The 16,905-nt window shown below is 40.7% G+C and overlaps 1 protein-coding gene and 1 long non-coding RNA gene across 3 annotated transcripts in view; one reads left to right on the forward strand and one right to left on the reverse strand.

Moving 5' to 3' along the window:
* Nucleotides 1-16,905, forward strand: part of col2a1b (collagen, type II, alpha 1b) — a 35,115-nt gene that overhangs the window by 4,239 nt on the left and 13,971 nt on the right. The window contains exons 2-30 of the mRNA XM_008320609.2: nucleotides 1,012-1,028; nucleotides 1,160-1,192; nucleotides 1,858-1,890; nucleotides 2,049-2,102; nucleotides 3,424-3,525; nucleotides 4,251-4,328; nucleotides 6,315-6,359; nucleotides 7,193-7,246; nucleotides 7,832-7,885; nucleotides 8,730-8,783; nucleotides 8,953-9,006; nucleotides 9,106-9,159; nucleotides 9,624-9,668; nucleotides 9,792-9,845; nucleotides 10,018-10,062; nucleotides 10,178-10,231; nucleotides 11,921-12,019; nucleotides 12,114-12,158; nucleotides 12,281-12,379; nucleotides 12,477-12,530; nucleotides 12,645-12,752; nucleotides 12,970-13,023; nucleotides 13,819-13,917; nucleotides 14,780-14,833; nucleotides 15,186-15,284; nucleotides 15,461-15,514; nucleotides 15,939-15,992; nucleotides 16,664-16,717; nucleotides 16,804-16,857. Coding sequence (XP_008318831.1) covers nucleotides 1,012-1,028; nucleotides 1,160-1,192; nucleotides 1,858-1,890; nucleotides 2,049-2,102; nucleotides 3,424-3,525; nucleotides 4,251-4,328; nucleotides 6,315-6,359; nucleotides 7,193-7,246; nucleotides 7,832-7,885; nucleotides 8,730-8,783; nucleotides 8,953-9,006; nucleotides 9,106-9,159; nucleotides 9,624-9,668; nucleotides 9,792-9,845; nucleotides 10,018-10,062; nucleotides 10,178-10,231; nucleotides 11,921-12,019; nucleotides 12,114-12,158; nucleotides 12,281-12,379; nucleotides 12,477-12,530; nucleotides 12,645-12,752; nucleotides 12,970-13,023; nucleotides 13,819-13,917; nucleotides 14,780-14,833; nucleotides 15,186-15,284; nucleotides 15,461-15,514; nucleotides 15,939-15,992; nucleotides 16,664-16,717; nucleotides 16,804-16,857 — 1,757 coding nt within the window. The remainder of the gene's footprint in view (nucleotides 1-1,011; nucleotides 1,029-1,159; nucleotides 1,193-1,857; nucleotides 1,891-2,048; nucleotides 2,103-3,423; nucleotides 3,526-4,250; nucleotides 4,329-6,314; nucleotides 6,360-7,192; nucleotides 7,247-7,831; nucleotides 7,886-8,729; nucleotides 8,784-8,952; nucleotides 9,007-9,105; nucleotides 9,160-9,623; nucleotides 9,669-9,791; nucleotides 9,846-10,017; nucleotides 10,063-10,177; nucleotides 10,232-11,920; nucleotides 12,020-12,113; nucleotides 12,159-12,280; nucleotides 12,380-12,476; nucleotides 12,531-12,644; nucleotides 12,753-12,969; nucleotides 13,024-13,818; nucleotides 13,918-14,779; nucleotides 14,834-15,185; nucleotides 15,285-15,460; nucleotides 15,515-15,938; nucleotides 15,993-16,663; nucleotides 16,718-16,803; nucleotides 16,858-16,905) is intronic.
* LOC112487767 (uncharacterized) overlaps nucleotides 14,641-16,905 on the reverse strand; it is a 4,737-nt gene continuing 2,472 nt past the window's right edge. The window contains exon 3 of one of the 2 annotated variants that reach the window (XR_003051176.1): nucleotides 14,641-14,831. This is a non-coding gene — a long non-coding RNA (uncharacterized LOC112487767). Of the gene's footprint in view, nucleotides 14,832-15,148; nucleotides 15,265-16,905 lie in introns of those variants that run through there. The other variant, XR_003051175.1, reaches the window with a different exon arrangement.

Raw genomic sequence — 16,905 nt, forward strand, 5'->3', positions numbered from 1 at the left:
AATACTGGTCTCCATCCCCGAAGCAAACAAATGATAGGAAATGACAAGAGTGACACCTCTGGCCATATTTCAGAGAAATGCTACCTCATTGTCATTGTTTTTCTGGAGCTGGCTCACCTTGGCCCCCTTCTTGTGAATACTCCATTCGTGAGAACATATGGGAGTCATTAGGAAAATACCTCAGTGGAGCAGACGCAGACTCACTTTTCTACTTGATATCCTCCCTATGGATTTCTCTCCGATTTGATGGCAAGAAAAAGCAATGACGCTTTGGCCACGGTCAGGCGTTTTCCTCTGAAGTATTTGTACCTCTCCCCCTCTTACCTTTAAAGGTAAAGGTGACCTGGGTTTCTGATAAACATGGGCCTGGTTGGTCAGCTCTGAAAAGACATGATGACAAATGCAGAGAAGCATCAAATGAAATCAGACGTGTCACTTTACTCGCAGTGCATGCTTTTTATTATCATTGTTCCTTAGCAAATGCTTAGCTAATTTGGGTCATTGAATTTGGTTTACAAGGGGGGAAAAATGTTAATAATATTATAATTGGATCACAGTTGTTTTTGCAAAATATATATGATGATAATAAACCTGGGTTAATATAACGGATCATCACATTCCATTCTTACATCCTAAATCATTCATTTTGCTACTTAACCATTAATAGAAGCTTTAGCTTGACCCATACCTCACATACGTATATACGTCATAATGAAAAATAAATTCCTCGTACACATACTACTACTAATGCTTGCTCCTGTACACTTCCTGCTTTAACCCAGCTTTAGCTCCTAAGATGGTGATTTAGTCAACATCGGTTGATCTAAGATGGGCTTTTATTTGGTTCCACGAGTGACGCCTGGTGGTGGTCTTCGCTGATTTATTTTAGGACAGTCCAAAAGGACTGATAGGGATTGTGGACATGTATGGGTAAATCAGTTCCTTCTGACTATAGTCACTAACTTTGAAACTCTGTTTCCCCCCCCTCTACCTGCCATAATCACCTCACAGGAGTACCAGGAGCTAAGGTGAGAACACGAATATGAGTAAACAAAGTAATTCATCGTTAACATTTACAAAGTATGGATGAGAAACACAGAACGGAAACCATGTTGATGTTTACTTTGAGGTGTTATTAATATTCCTTTTCCAATGCTAGGGTCAGAAAGGTGAACCTGGAGACATCACTGATGTAAGTTGACACCAAAAATATCTACAGAAACAACGTGTTTTGATTCGAAATTTGACCAAAAAAAAATCCTTACATTTTAAAGTTATACACACGAGTAAAATATGTTGGGTGGGTGAAAGAAACCCCCTAATCTGATAACACAGTCAAACAGGAAATTCAGTGTAGAATGTAGAATACCAGCCTGAGAAAGACAGAGTAGGTAGCTGACTTCCTGTCCACGCACGTGCCTCTATACAACCCTCCATAGATGGAAATAGAGGGAAAAAAAACTGAGTGAACTCTTATCCTGCCACCACACCTGGAAATGCTTTACCATCAGAGGGACTGAAAGTTCATGGCCAGAAATAAGGAGCATTGTTTATTGTATGATTTTTTTTTTTAAACTGTGCAGAGATGCAGAGATTAGCAATTGAAAGTCTGCTCTGACGGAAAAGACATTAATGCTTTTAGTCCTTGTTTGCACTGAAATGTCATTTGTAGTCACTTTGAGCAGACTTTCATGCAGCAGTCCCAGGATTTTAGAATTTAAGGGTGAAAACTTTTCGAGATGATTCACAGTTTTGACTGATGCTGCAATGCAGCAGTCCCAGGATGATTCACAGTTTTGACTGATGCTGCCATAGCTTTGCATACTAATAATCTTAATATGTTGTCTCTGTGCACAGGTTGTAGGACCAAGAGGACCACATGGACCAATGGTAAACACTTCTTTATGGATTTAAACATCTTTTTAATAGATTTGGGTTTGTTTTTTTTTACAGATGTCTAAATTGCAAGTTTGTCCCAATGTCACAAGTTCCAACAGTAGCCAATACCTTAGATCTCTGACTCTACTTCACTGTCCATCACTCTACAGGGCCCACCAGGAGAGCAAGGACCCCGTGGATCAAGAGGAGATAAGGGAGAGAAGGTCAGTTGATTTTTTTTTTTTTAAATATTATTTTAAATGAGGGTCTGCTTTTCACCCAAAGCGTTAAAAAAAGCATGGCTCACACTTTCACATCCTTCTTATTCTGATCTCTGGGGTTAGTGTCGGGGGATGGGGAGAAGGAGGTACCTGCTGCAGTTTGCAGTTGGTCCTCAGACAGACAGCCTCTCACAGGGCAGCTGTGAGAGGCTGTGTGGTCTGGGCCGTTTCACAGATGTCGGATTGTCGTCGTGTCATTACGTAAAACCTCTGCTGCTCTTGCAGGCGTCAAACTTACTCGTAGTGTGGGAAATCACTTTGACTGTGTTAGCCAGGACTTTGATCATCGCATTCATTCAGCAACACTTGGACATGATAGAGCCGGAGGGCCAGCGGTTTTTAATCTTGTTATTCACTGATTTATGTCAATAGGACACGAGTTTTGGCCAGGACAGGTACTGTACAAGTATCTGTTACACAAACTGCGTGTTAAATAAATGCAACAACAACATCAGTGGGATCATGGAGGGAGTAACAAAAAAACTAAAAATGGCGATTATTACATCCTCAGAACAAGGTCGACTGGTTTTATTAAGCGTGAGAAATAAAACAGCAAGTGTTGTCTCCCCCTCGTGGTTAACTTTTTCTCTCACGTCTTCCTCCTGAGTTTACACCCAGTTAAAGAACTCGTCCTTCATGTGATCTACGAGTGTCAGCACATACTTGGTTCGTTATCGCCTCGCAGCGTAATTTGTCACTACATGCACAGAGGTATGTGGGGTCGTCTGATGTGAGATGATAAATCATCACTTTTTGCAGCAGCCCTGAAAGGATTATATCATCTGTTTTGACCAGTAAACCTTGAAAATGTAACTCTGCTTTTGTTGTTTAATCAAAAGCAAACTCACTGTGTCGTTTCTGAATTTCTGTCCTGATGCAAGATCGCACTGTTGACTGTCAGTGTGTGGAGAAGCTGGGCTTCTGTCAACAGTAGCTCTTTAAAAATGTTGTCCAGCAGTTGACTGCTGCCAGTGACTGTAATGGCTTTTTGAAGCACAACCTCAAAGAGAACAAATCAATTTCTGACAGACAGTGATAGTAGTGTAGGAATTTTTTTTTTTTTTTGATGACTAACTAAACAATTAGCAGTACTTTCAATTTCTCTTCCTGCAATCTGCCCTCTCTTCGTGAATAAAATAGTTGCCTATAATTCAATTTGTCGTTTTTGTTGCCGTACTCTCATGCAGTATTTTCTCAGTATGTAAACCATCACGCACTGTCTTCTGTTTTCTTGCACTAACTGAGGAATTTCACTGTTCTTCAGGGAAGCCCTGGTCCCCGTGGCAGAGACGGGGAACCTGGAACACCTGGAAACCCCGGCCCACCTGGACCTCCAGGACCAAATGGACCCCCTGGCCTTGGAGGAGTAAGTATCCCATGGCAGGTTGAGTTGTATACTGGTATTCGCAGTAGGGAGTTTACAAGGTCAGTCGGGGGTTCAGTTTAGTTGAATGGACAGAGTTTCTGATCAAAAAAAAAGAAAAAAAAAATCTGGGATATTCAGGACGTTTGATCAAAAAAAAGAGAAAAAAAATCTGGGATATTCAGGACGTTGAAGGCTAGAAGTAGAGCCAGACGGACACCAATGTGTGCAGGCAGCAGATCAAATGCCTCTGAGAAAGGTAGAAACGAGGCAATAAGGTTTGGGGAGGGGGAGGCAGCAGGGCAGAAGGTATTATGTTAGAGGGGAAGGGAATGGACTTTTCAGTTTGGGGGTGGGGGTGAGGAGACAAGAGGAGTCTTTGTGAAGACACTGCAAGATGATAACGTTCACATGGCGTTCACCGTTTCTCCTCTAACCAGCAGAAATAGAACGCCTCTAAATCGGCTGGTAATCTCTCGAAAGCCCATGTAAACAGAGTGGTAAAAAACATGGAAGTTTTCACTCTGTGACGATCTGCGCCGACATGTTTAACAAGGCAGTAAACATACTTGAATATAAAGTCATATTCACTACCTCTGTTGTAATGCCAGTGCAATTTGAAGAATTCACGGCCCTTTTTGGCTCTCTTGGTTACAATATATGGGTTTTGTTTTAAAGAAGTGTCTTTTATTTATTCTGCTTTTTTTTTTCTTCTTTTTTTTTTATAGAACTTTGCTGCTCAGATGGCTGGCGGATTTGACGAGAAGTCTGGCGGCGCACAGATGGGTGTGATGCAAGGACCAATGGTGAGCAAGTGATGATGTCACCAGTCACTGCTGCGGCTGCCATGTCCTGATTCTTCTTCTATTTTACACTAATCTACCAAATGGAGGAAACATGTGAAAGAATCGGGAGCAGAGCCAGGCACAAAATTCAAACCTGCTCTGAGATTTTCTTCACACCAAGAATCGCAGCAAGTTCTGTTAATTCTAAAGAAATGCACTGGGGGGAAAAAACACAGCAGCCAATCAGGCGAGGCTTAAAATGATTACGACCGGGAGAAAAGCACACAGATGAGTGATTCCATCACCTGTATGTCACATGCGTCTCGCAGCTCTTTACTTAATAGTTTTGGAAGAAGGAAAAAAAAAAAAAAGAAAGAAAATCCTGGAGTGCTGCGGACAAGAAGCAACACAGTAATGTGGCCTCAAGGAAAATAAACACTCTCTTTGGAATACAGAGGGGTAATTTATAAGAAGAAGAAGAAGAAGAAGAAGAAGAAAAAAAGACCACTGCTGCCGCATACGTGCTGCTATGACTGGATGCCCAGAATGCAGTGAGGAGCAACTCTGGATACTATTTCTGTAGAGAGGCCCACAGACCAGGCTTGGCCGTGTCTCAAACCTTTGGAAGATGGAGAAACCTCACCAGGAGTGAGGGGGCAGTGAGCTGGCTGGAGATGATCACAGCCCCCAGCCGGCAGCAGAATGTGTGCTGCTGGCTGTCAGTGTGTGTTTTCCCACTGACTGACGTCTCAGCATACACAGGCTGAACACTTGGGGCTTTTTGAAGCATCCAATGTGTGTGTGTGAGTGTCGGCAATGGACGAAAACACCAGACTGACTTTCGATCACAAATCAAGCGTATGATTCATTCATATACAAACACGTGCCCACCGACACACACACCTCAGTCCAGCCTCGTCCAAACAACGCTCTCACTGAAAGGTTTGCGCACACGCACTCCTGCATGTCCCTAAAACAACACACACACACACACACACATACGACTCTAAAGTCCAGAAGATACAGAGGCCCATTGATAAGTCTCCTGCAGCCACTGCGGGGAAGGTTTCCCCACAGCTGCTGAAAGGTGACTTTCATTCCCACCTGAGGATCACTGTGCCTCATTCTCCCATTTTCTTTGGCCACCGGCCCTGATTTATATAAGCAGAACCAGGAAGGTTCAGAAATGCAGGCCCGACTGATGCAGAGGAAACGAGGAGAACACACAAATGACCCTGGTAAACACTGCAAATTTGATGAAGCATTCCAACCCTTTTATAAAAGCAGCTTTCTCGCATGTGTGTATAAAAAAAAAGGGTTCGGCTCATCACCTCCACAGAACGTAATTTTCTCTCGATGAGTTGAGGTGGTGCGTGGAGAAATTAGTGTTTGGAATGTGACTCCAGAAGTGCTCGCTGGGGAGATTAAAGCACAGAGGTGGTAAAATTATATATTTTTAAAAAATTAAGTCAATAACACGTCGTTGTCATTTGGAGGCTAAAGCTTGAATTCAATACAAAGATAAAAGAAAAAAAAAATCTTGTTTGTTTTTTTCATTTTATTTTAAAGAGTCTGAAGTCATGTTGCGTTTATGGAGCTTTCTGTTTACGGAGTGCAAACCGCCATTACTGACGACCTTTCAACTAGATATACCCCTTATACACACACAAATACCCAGACACACACACACACACACACACATACTAACGATGTGGATAAAGCTGGCAGAAAAAAAAAGAGGAGGGTTTCGTCGGAAGAGTGGGGAAAAGTCTGAACACAACAGAGGAATTTGAGAGGATTTATAGATTTGACAGGTGCAGCAGATGAGTTTTGTTTGTTTAGCCCCGAGGGCAAAGTGTGATATATTTCAAGTTGGCAGTATACGATCGACCAATACCAAAACAAAACGTAGTAGGTGTGTTTGTTTCCCAGTTCTGAATGGAGATAAATGAGCCTTGAATGTTTCTAAACCCCAGATGTTTGTCTTGTCATATTTTTCCCCCCTAGGGCCCGATGGGACCCAGAGGACCACCTGGCCCCTCTGGATCACCTGTGAGTACTTCCTGCACTCCACATGCAGCCCATTACAGAAGCACACCTGTGCACTAGATCCCCGCTGACAGGATCCTGAGTGCTGGAGTTTTAACGTCATCACGAGCAGGACGTCACCTACAAACCGTGTGCACCTGTGTTTACTGTCAATATGAGTCTTTATGAGTGTTTTATACATTATCAGTCGTCCCTCAGCTGCAGGACATTTTCCTTTGCTCCAGCGCACAACACCTGACATTCTCTCGTCCTAACTGTCCGATCACAAACCCGTCCGACCCGTCCCCTTACCTCTCCACCTTAGTGTCTTCCTGTCTGCAGCTGAGCTCTCGCCGTAGTCGTCTTTCAGAGGGGAGCTATTACATTGTTGGCATGGCTGACTTGTCTCAGCCTGATGGTGTGATCAGCCTCGACTCACTTACGGAGTCAGGTGATCTTGGACTTGAATGTCGACGACAGCGGTTTACTGATTAGATGGTGGTTTTGATGTAATAGCTGCAGTTTATGATGCTGTCAAAAAGACAGCGGTGTGTTTTGTTTGTAGTTTTGTGATTTGAAATGAGGCCTTGACTGTTGACTTTTGTGCTTTGTCCAAAAAATATCACTAGAATACAGATAAGTTTTGATTTTTGCGCTGAACATGGAAATGTTTTTCAAAAAATATCACTAGAATACAGATAAGGACAAAAGGGACATTTCATTATAGTTTGGGTAAATGTGTGCCTTTCAGATAAATATATGTAAATAGACATACAAAAATTGAGATTGTTCATAATCTTTCCTCAGCGACTGTTCACATTAAAAAAAAAATCTACCTGTTGTTTTCTCACCCCCAGGGTCCACAAGGTTTCCAGGGCAACCCAGGAGAGGCAGGAGAGCCCGGACAATCTGTAAGTGTCCGGTGGGGAAGACATTCCTCTCCGTCAACCATCGCATGATTTGAAGTGTATTCTCTGCAGGTGTCAGTATCAGGGGGGGAAAAAACAAAACAAATCAAAAAGACAGAAAAAAAAACCACACATGATTTGTACTCACAGACATGGTCAGTACTTATTAATTAATGTACTTATTCTACCAGTATTTGGCCCTCCTGTAGCGTCCCAAACTCAGACTCACCCCGCTCCCCCTCCCCGTCTTTAGAAAACCCCCAGCAGGTAGAAAACACGGCGTCTCCTCGCTGCTGTTATAATCTGCTCCTGTGGAGAGGAGAGATTATGTTGGGTGACCTCTCCTTTGAAGAGCCTGTGGCTGTGCATCATTAGGTGGAATTAAAATCAACCGCATTACAAAAACAACCTTTCAGATGTTAAAGGCTCAAATGGAGACCTTTCACCTCTGAAACTTGTCACTCGTTATTAATCAATGTGGAAAAGATGACGACTCATCAGCGTATTAACATAGCTTTGTAGAAATAGAGAGAGGTTTAGATTACATAGCCGTGTCTCACCTTGGATTCTTTCTCTTCACCAAAACAGGGCCCCATGGGACCCCGTGGCCCCTCTGGACCTCCTGGGAAACCTGGAGAAGACGTGAGTGTGTATTAAAATATGATAAATCCACATATATATATATATATATATATACTAAAAAAAAATAAATCCTGGAACCCCATTAGACAGTCTTTTGAAATTGTGTCTGATTCTCATAAAATGGGTAATATGTACTATATGTACTATATATATATGTATATATATTTATTAATATATTTATATATATATATATATTTAATTTGCGTAAATGATGCCTTTTTTCAACTACTGGGACAATGTAAAACAGCTAACATTTTAAAAGGTCCATTTTGATCCAAATAAAATTTATATTTTGTAGCCACTTGTAGAAAAATACACTTTTACACAAATAAAATTAAAATGTCTACATGTTTCCATTATAATTTTTAAAAAAATTCTTACTTGTTTAACTTTTTTAGTTTCATTTGTAACCTTCCAGTCATTAATATTATATTTGGTAAGTTAGTTACTTGTTTATACTTGTTTTTAATTTTAAGTGGAAATCACAGATTGAACTCACACACAAATCATTAATGTGCTATTACTGCGATATTTAAACCAGGTTTTGCCACAAAGATCTTTTGTCATTTCTTGATTATTATACACAGTTTGTAGAGAGATTATAATTCCGTAAATTCTCAAAGATAAAATAGATGACCTCAACATGTAATATATGCCTTTTTCCACACGATGGCAGCAGACGTGATACTTCTCTTTTGTCCACTAGGGGTGCCTATTTTCATAGCATTAGCATACGTGACAGGATTTTTTTTTTTGCAAAACCAAAGTTAAATAGACAAAGTTACACTTTTCCGTCATGAAAGTTTACCTTTTCAACATTTCTCATTCTTTTACTACGGTCCAGGGTGAAGCAGGAAAACCTGGAAAATCAGGCGAGCGCGGACCTACAGGACCTCAGGTACGATACGATAACACATTATTATTATATTTTATTATTTACACGTAAACATCTATCACTTTAAACATCGACGTTTTTACTCGTTAATGACAATTTTAAACTTCAGATACTTCTTTTTTTTTTTTACCTTCACTGTACACTGGGCATCATCTCATATCTTGTGTCACAGGGAGCTCGTGGATTCCCAGGAACTCCTGGCCTGCCTGGCATCAAGGGACACAGAGTAAGTGGTTTGGTTTTGGTCTTGTTCAAAAATTCCCTGTTGATGTTGTTTGTCAAAACGGACTCAGAATTTAACGTGTCACACTTGTATGTGTATTAGGGATATTCAGGTCTTGATGGTGCAAAGGGAGAGACTGGAGCTGTCGGATCAAAGGTACATCGTGTTCTCCTCGATGGGACGTCTAGTCTGTATTCAAATCAAAAAGAACATTGATTTTATATTTGATTATATGATTGCAAAATTATAACTAGTTTCTTACAAAGTGAAAGAAATTACTTGTCAAACTTGTACGTCATGCAATTTGACCAATCAGCAGTGACCCAGATCATGACAAACCTTCCTGGATTTCCAGTTTTTTTAGACACGCGCTTGTGTCCTACTGTATCCAAATCAAAGAATTGTCTGAAAAAAAATGACTCTATGATCCTGAATTCCTACATATGATCACGTTTAATATGAATCTTGATGATGAAGTATTTTTAACAAACCTGCTAAAAAAAAAATTAATTTGAATGGTCCAATTATTAGAGCCTTTTTTTTTTTTTTTTTCACTAAATGCCCTTTACTGCATCTGATCTTACACTGCCCTACTGACAGCTGCATGCTTCATCTTTCAGGGTGAATCTGGTGCCCCTGGAGATAACGGTGCCCCCGGACCTATGGTGCGTGTTTGAGATGAGATGAGACTTATGGCTTTGTTAATCCTATTTATTAAAAAAAGAAAAAAATAATAATAATTAGAAGCTGGTTCAATATGTTGATTTTTCCTTTGCTTGCCTACATAGGGACCTCGTGGTCTGCCTGGTGAGAGAGGCCGTCCTGGACCTAGTGGAGCTGCAGTGAGTGTCATTTTACCAATAATATATAAATATTATGTAGTATGGTATTTCAGTAACTTTAACTGTTTAACCCTTCAGACTCGTATAGTATAGTCTTAACTTGGTTATTATAGAGATATTTTTCTGATCAGCTGACTTTTTCAGCTAACACTAATTTGTTCTATTTTTTTAGGGCGCTCGTGGTAATGACGGTCTTTCAGGACCTGCCGGTCCCCCGGTGAGTTCGCATCAATTTCACCTGAATCATTTGGTTTTCAAATTGAGTATAGTACCTAAACGACGTCTTTGAAGATGCACAGTTGAGATGACAGTCTGTATTCTTCTGTGTGCAGGGCCCGCTCGGTCCTTCTGGAGCTCCTGGTTTCCCTGGGTCCCCTGGTGCAAAGGTAAGTTTGTCGTTGCTACTCTCTCCCTGTCTATTTTTTCCCCCCTTTTGACATAGATGTGTTTAAGAAAATTGATTAAATTATTTTCCTTCTGTAGCAACAAAACTGAACAAATCCCTTCTTTAGTCAGACTTTCTTGGTAAAAAAAGAACAACAAAAAACTGGAAAACCAGCAGAAGTTTCTTGAATCAAGAATCGTCAGAAGGTGTGTGTTTCGTAAATGGCCGCAACTGGGCCTAAAGGGAGGACAAGTTGAAATCCTCAAGTGAAAATCAGAGGTGGCTTCACTTCACTCAGGAGCGCTTTAAACCTCCATCTGTTTGGAAAATGGGAAAGGAAGAGCTTTTTCAAAGAGTTATATTCTCCCTTCTCAGCCGCTCGCTCCCCTTCATGCTGCTCTGTTCTTATTTCCTTTGTGCTTTGCATCTGATTTATTTCTGCTGCATGGCAGGCAGTCACATACTGTGTCTGTGCTCAAGGGCTTGCTTTTCCTCTTTGGGTCTCATGAAAGATTTTTGCAGAAATCACATATGGCATGTCTCTTCTCTTCTCTTCTGTTTTTTATTCTACGTTTCCTTCATCTATGCCCATATGGTTTGTCCATAGAGTTTGATTTAATGTTTGTGTGCAGAAAAGCACTGAAACTCAACTAAAGTTAAGACTCTAAAGTTTTGGGGTTTTTTTTGGAGCTCCACCTTCATTTTATGAGCTTAATGAAAAGCAGTTTTCCTTCCCTTTTCTGAATTTAACTCTTCACTCAGAGTCTCAAAAAAACACCCACATGAGCCAGTTCTTGAATAAAGTCTGTCTGCTTCATCAAAACTCAAAGACTGTAAAATGCCACGTCATGAAGACAGCAGGCTGCTGTCGTCGCCATGTAGCAATAACAAACAAATCGCAGTCAAAATCCTAAGTGTTCATTGTGTGGCCTTTGTGCATTTAGAATTGAGAGTGAAAAATAGTGACCGTCTCCAGTGGCGGAAGCTATTTTTATAGCAACCTGGGGTATTTTGCTTTTAATACCAAATGTTTGTGAAGCGAAATTAAAAAGAAAAAGAAAAAAAAAAAACATTGAACCCAAATGGTGTTATTTCAAGTCGAGCAACACTGATTAATGGAAGTCACTTCAGATTTCACACAGACACTGGGGGCTTGCTGCTCTGGTGGTTCTCAAACTGCGGCACACATACCACAAGTGGTACTTGGGCTCCCTCTAGTGGATAGTAATAAGTAGTGTAATATTCTGTAATATTCTATATTAATGTTGGTGGTACTGGTACTTTTGAACATCTGGTTTTAATGCATTTTGTCTGATGATAAATGATTTTATATCAAAATCCTTTAATATTAGTTCATACCGTACAGATTTTGTTAGAGAAAATATTTGTTTTTAATAAGAAGACTCACTTAATTATTTGGATTTTGTGATTGTTCTTCCTTTACAATAAGAACCAAAAAATAATGCATCAGTTACAGCTGGTCCAAAAAATTTTCATCACATTAACGTAACAATTGAGGTTCCTTAATTTGATTTGATTTTTCCTCATTTTTTTTTTTTTTTAAATTTTGATTCCATCCTAGTTTGATTTTATGACTCAATAATGATTACAGGCTCAGATGCCTTAAAATATTTTCATGCAAATCCAGTTAGTTGTTACTTTCCTCACATCCTGCTGTGTTGTGGACCAGGGAGAAGCTGGACCTACTGGTGCTCGTGGACCTGAAGGTGCTCAAGGACCTCGGGGAGAGTCTGGAACCCCTGGATCACCTGGACCCAGTGGTGCTTCTGTGAGTGCAGAGACAATAATTCACTATTCATTAACTATAAAGAACGACCGTCGCTATGGTTACTGAAATGCTCCGTTTGTGTTTCTCCTTAAAGGGAAACCCTGGAACTGATGGAATCCCTGGATCTAAAGGATCAGCTGTAAGTATTATTTTTTTTTATTTTTTTTTTTTAGTGTCAACGTTTTACTGTTAATTTGACTCTGCTAATCCAGTAAGATGAACTGACCAATGGGATCACTGCTGTTATCTTTTCTCCTCTAGGGTGGTCATGGTATTGCTGGTGCTCCTGGTTTCCCTGGACCACGTGGACCTCCTGGGCCACAGGGGGCAACTGGACCACTCGGCCCCAAAGGAACATCCGTACGTCCTTACCTTATGAGAACAACAGTAAAACAATGCAAAATGGCACTTAGAAAAATAACAAACATGTAATATACCTTTATCCTGTACTCTTTAGGGAGACCCAGGTATTGCAGGATTCAAGGGAGAGGCTGGACCTAAAGGAGAAATTGTAAGTTTTCATTAGCTCATCAGTATATAAAACTATATTAAACAAAATGTACTAATATCCACAGGCAGGTGATTAGAAGCTTTTGACTTTGACTCGTCTCTGGTTGTATTTTAGGGACCAGCTGGAACTCAGGGACAACCTGGTCCCCAAGGAGAAGAGGGTAAGAGAGGGCCAAGAGGTGAACCAGGTTCTGCTGGACCACTCGGTCCCCCCGGAGAGAGAGTGAGTAACTTCCTTTGTTTGTTGCTCTTTTTAGTATATAAAAGATGTTATGCAACATTGCTTCATTGGTTCATCTTTTGAGCTGTATAAATATGTTGTCAAAATTAAATTTTTTTTTTTTTTTTTTTAAATTGTATGTATCTTTTATTTGATTCATTTCAGTACAAATACCAGTGATCATTTGCCTGACTTTGTCTGATTTGTGTGGTCTTCGTAGGGCGCACCAGGAAACCGTGGTTTCCCAGGTCAGGATGGTTTGGCTGGACCCAAGGTGAGAAGAGTTTTTCGAGAGTTTTTTATATAGACCACTGTCAGACAACAGACTGCTGCTTTCATAGACAACACGTAGACCTGGTGTCTCTAGGCCGACCTCGCGGCAGAAATATGTGACAATGTTTGAAAACAAATATCAATAGACTGGTTAATTTCAAGTTTAATTTAAAATACTTTGTTATAAGAAGATTCAAGGACTGTCCTTGAATAAACTCTTATTATGAAATGTTCACCGTTGTATGACCGTACAAACTTCTACAGTCCAGAAACATTCAAACAAGGTTAATATGATGACAAAAATGGCAGTAAAAGTGTAAGTGTGAAGGATACATAAGAGGCAAATCTAAAGTTATAAATAAAAATGATAAATAAATATCCTAACCAGGTCTCAAGACAAAAATAAATACAAGTTAAGTGAGTGTTTATGCCGCTGCTATGTCAGTGTAGCTCTAAGCTAATAGACTCAGCTGTTGGAGAAATAAATCAGTTTCTTTTGGATGTACCCAGATGTCTTGGACAGTTGTGATAATTGTAACTACGCCATGTGACCACTAGATGGCGACAGAGATCATTAACAATTCGTCTAACTCTTCCTTAACTCTACTTTCACATACAATTACCACAGAACGCATTGTATGAAGTTGTATACGTCCACTCCAACAGTTAAATAAAATTATTTTCAATCATTCAAAGATAGACTTTTTTTTGTCAAGGGAGTCGTGACTTGAATTGTTCCGAGTAGGAAGACTAACTGAATGATTATTTCTCATTTTTATAATCTTTTTTTCCCCAGGGAGCCCCCGGTGAGCGTGGACCTTCTGGAGCCAGCGGCCCTAAGGGGGCCAACGGTGACCCTGGTCGTCCTGGAGAGCCTGGTCTGCCTGGTGCCAGGGTGGGTTTGTGTTGTGACTGCAGTTTGTTTCCACAGTTCATCACATTTGTTAGCTGTTGTTCATTCGTATGATGGGAGCGAGGCTTAAACTCAGTCTGATGGGATTTTTTTTCCCTCATACATTACAGTATTATAAAGCACAAATTTAAGAGTCTTTATCTGGATAGCTGTGGGTTTGTTTTTGTTTGTTTTTTTTACTGAGGTTGCCAGACTCTGATTGATCAGACCAGGCTTTACTGGAGCAGCGGGCAGGAGTGGAAGCAATGTTTCAGCATTATTCCATGAAACGCTTAAGAGGCAGAACAATGTTTTTGTTTTTTTTTATTGACAGCACTTTTGAAAAATGCACTAGAGAAATTACTGTCAATCCTAAGTGGAGTTTGTAAGAGAAGGGAGACAAAATCCATTTTGTTGTTTCGATTTGACTTTGGTTTATAGCCCGATGTGCACTTGTATATATGTACTGTTATAATAACAGTAACACATTGCAAAATCCCACAGTGCAACAAAGCGATTAAAATACGATTAGGAACTAATGAAAACCAAGTTTTTTTTTTAACATGAGCTAGATGTTAAATACGTAGTTTGATCATTTTATATATGCTGTAAATTTTTTATAGTAAATAAGTAAGAAAGCATCTGTTGTGAAGCTTTGTGCATAAATTCTCTCTCATCCATTCAGGTTTCAAGTCTTAGTCATTTCCGTCAAAGACGGAGGGGGGGAGGGAGTTGTTAATTCTTGCACATCCGAGGTGCAAATTTAATTTCTCAGGTTGTCATATGTTTCCGAGGTTCTTCAGCACGTGTCTGACAAGTCTGGTGACTCATTTGGATCTGGTTTCTCACCCTTCTTTTCCTGTAGGGTTTGACCGGAAGCCCTGGTGACGCTGGTCCTCAGGGGAAAGTTGGACCTTCTGTAAGTTTAAGAGAAACATTCAAGTTATAAAGCCTGCACTTAACACTCCGGGTGGCGTTAATGAAAATGTTAAAAAATAAAATTTTCGTTTCAACATCTGATCTGAGTCCAAACTGTTTCGTGAATGTAGAAAGTTCAGGAAAAATGTTTTTTTTTACGTCAAAACTCTTCACAGTAAAACCCCTGGTTTTTAAAACAGGCTCTACTGACCACTAGCAGATTTAAAACAGGTGAAATGTGTTTTCTGAATTTAGTCTTCACTTTAATAAACCAGGTTGAATCATTTCGTTCAGCGCGCTATATTCAAATACAAACTTTCTTTCATTTGTGGTGTTGTTCATTTTTTCGACAGGGAGGCTCCGGTGAAGACGGACGTCCCGGCCCACCTGGTCCACAGGGAGCCCGTGGACAGCCTGGTGTCATGGGATTCCCTGGACCCAAAGGAGCATCTGTTAGTATTGATACAGATACATGACATGATGTGGAGTTTCAAAATCTCACATTTCCATTTGCTTTCAGAGTACTGCTAAAAATATTATGCTAATAGAGGACCGAGCTAATCAGACCTGGCCTTTTTGTCAAGCCTTGATTTTTTTTTTATTTATTTTCTTTTTTATTTGTGATTAGGGTGAAGCTGGCAAAGCTGGAGAGAAGGGATTGGCTGGAGCTCCTGGACTGAGAGTGAGTTTATTCTCCTTATCTGTTTTAAATGCAAATACACCAAAAACATTTAGCAGATACCCGCGTGTTAGCATTTAATGGCATTTCAAAGTCAACCATGCTGTTACGGAGTGATAAGAATAATTGAACCATAGCGACTGAGAAGGTAGTGTGCGCGGATAGACACGAGTCACCATTTGTAAAGGAGATAACTGAAACGTGCTGACAGATTCGGACGGTCATATTTGTCAAAATGTCAAACTTTGACATAGCATGGAGCTTCCGCATTCAAATAATAAACAATTTGCCTTTTGATATTCTGTAGCTGCTCTGATCCCCCCCCCAATGACCTCAGCCATCCTGCTCACACACACGAGAAGCGAAAACCTCACTTGTTTTCTAATTCCTCTGGGCCACTATTAAAATTGTATTCCTCCTTTTTCAGGGTCTTCCCGGCAAAGATGGAGAAACCGGCCCTGCTGGACCTCCTGGACCTTCTGTACGTACCTCGGATCACCTCCATGTGTCTTCACGTGGCTAAAGAACGTGACATTATCTCCATCATCTTGTGGGCTGCACTTAAAAACAACCTATAATACAGGGGGTTCTTGACTTATGTTGGAATTGTATTCCTTCCCTACAGCGTGATCTAGGAGTCAAGGACTTAGGAACTAGGTGATAAAACATAGGAAGAGTCTGACTTACGCTTGAAGTTGCCCAAAAAACCATACAGAATAAAGCAAATAGAGCAACGGGTAAATGTAAACAAAGCCATCATCTGCATAGAGCTTCAGGTGACGACGCATTTGTCCACTCTAGTTGTTGAGTTTTAATGCCGTACGCTAAAGGATGGAGCAAGACTTTCTTAATAAATATACGGGAGATGGCGACATAACCACGAAACCCTGTACGACAAGGTTTGTCAAAAACTGAGGACTTCCTGTATTGCGTGAACTGCAATGAAATAGTTGGTAATCCTACCATGTAAACTCCTGTGTCTAAGCTGATGTAGTGCGAAATAATCCCGAAAGTCAAACTCATCTGGTTTAGGAGCCATTTTCAACATTCACGTTAAAACGGTTTTGATTTCAGTCCTGACCGTGCAAACTCCTGTGTCTAAGCTGATGTAGTGTCAGCGGGTGAACTGTGGTCGTGAATTTATTTGTGCAGGGTTCTGCCGGAGAGAGAGGAGAACAAGGACAACCTGGACCCTCAGGCTTCCAGGTGAGTTCTCAAACCCGCCGCCGGCTTTTGGTTTATCAGATTTATTACGGTGTCCTAACGCGTATCTGTCACCCTGTTGTACACAGGGTCTTCCTGGACCTCCTGGCCCCCCAGGTGAGGGAGGCAAACCTGGAGACCAGGTGAGTGAAAAGTCATTCCAACCCAGCAGGAAAGTGAATATGAAGCGG

Source organism: Cynoglossus semilaevis, chromosome 11 (assembly GCF_000523025.1).
Source record: "Cynoglossus semilaevis isolate Cse_v1.0 chromosome 11, Cse_v1.0, whole genome shotgun sequence".
Classification (NCBI taxonomy): Eukaryota; Metazoa; Chordata; class Actinopteri; order Pleuronectiformes; family Cynoglossidae; genus Cynoglossus; species Cynoglossus semilaevis.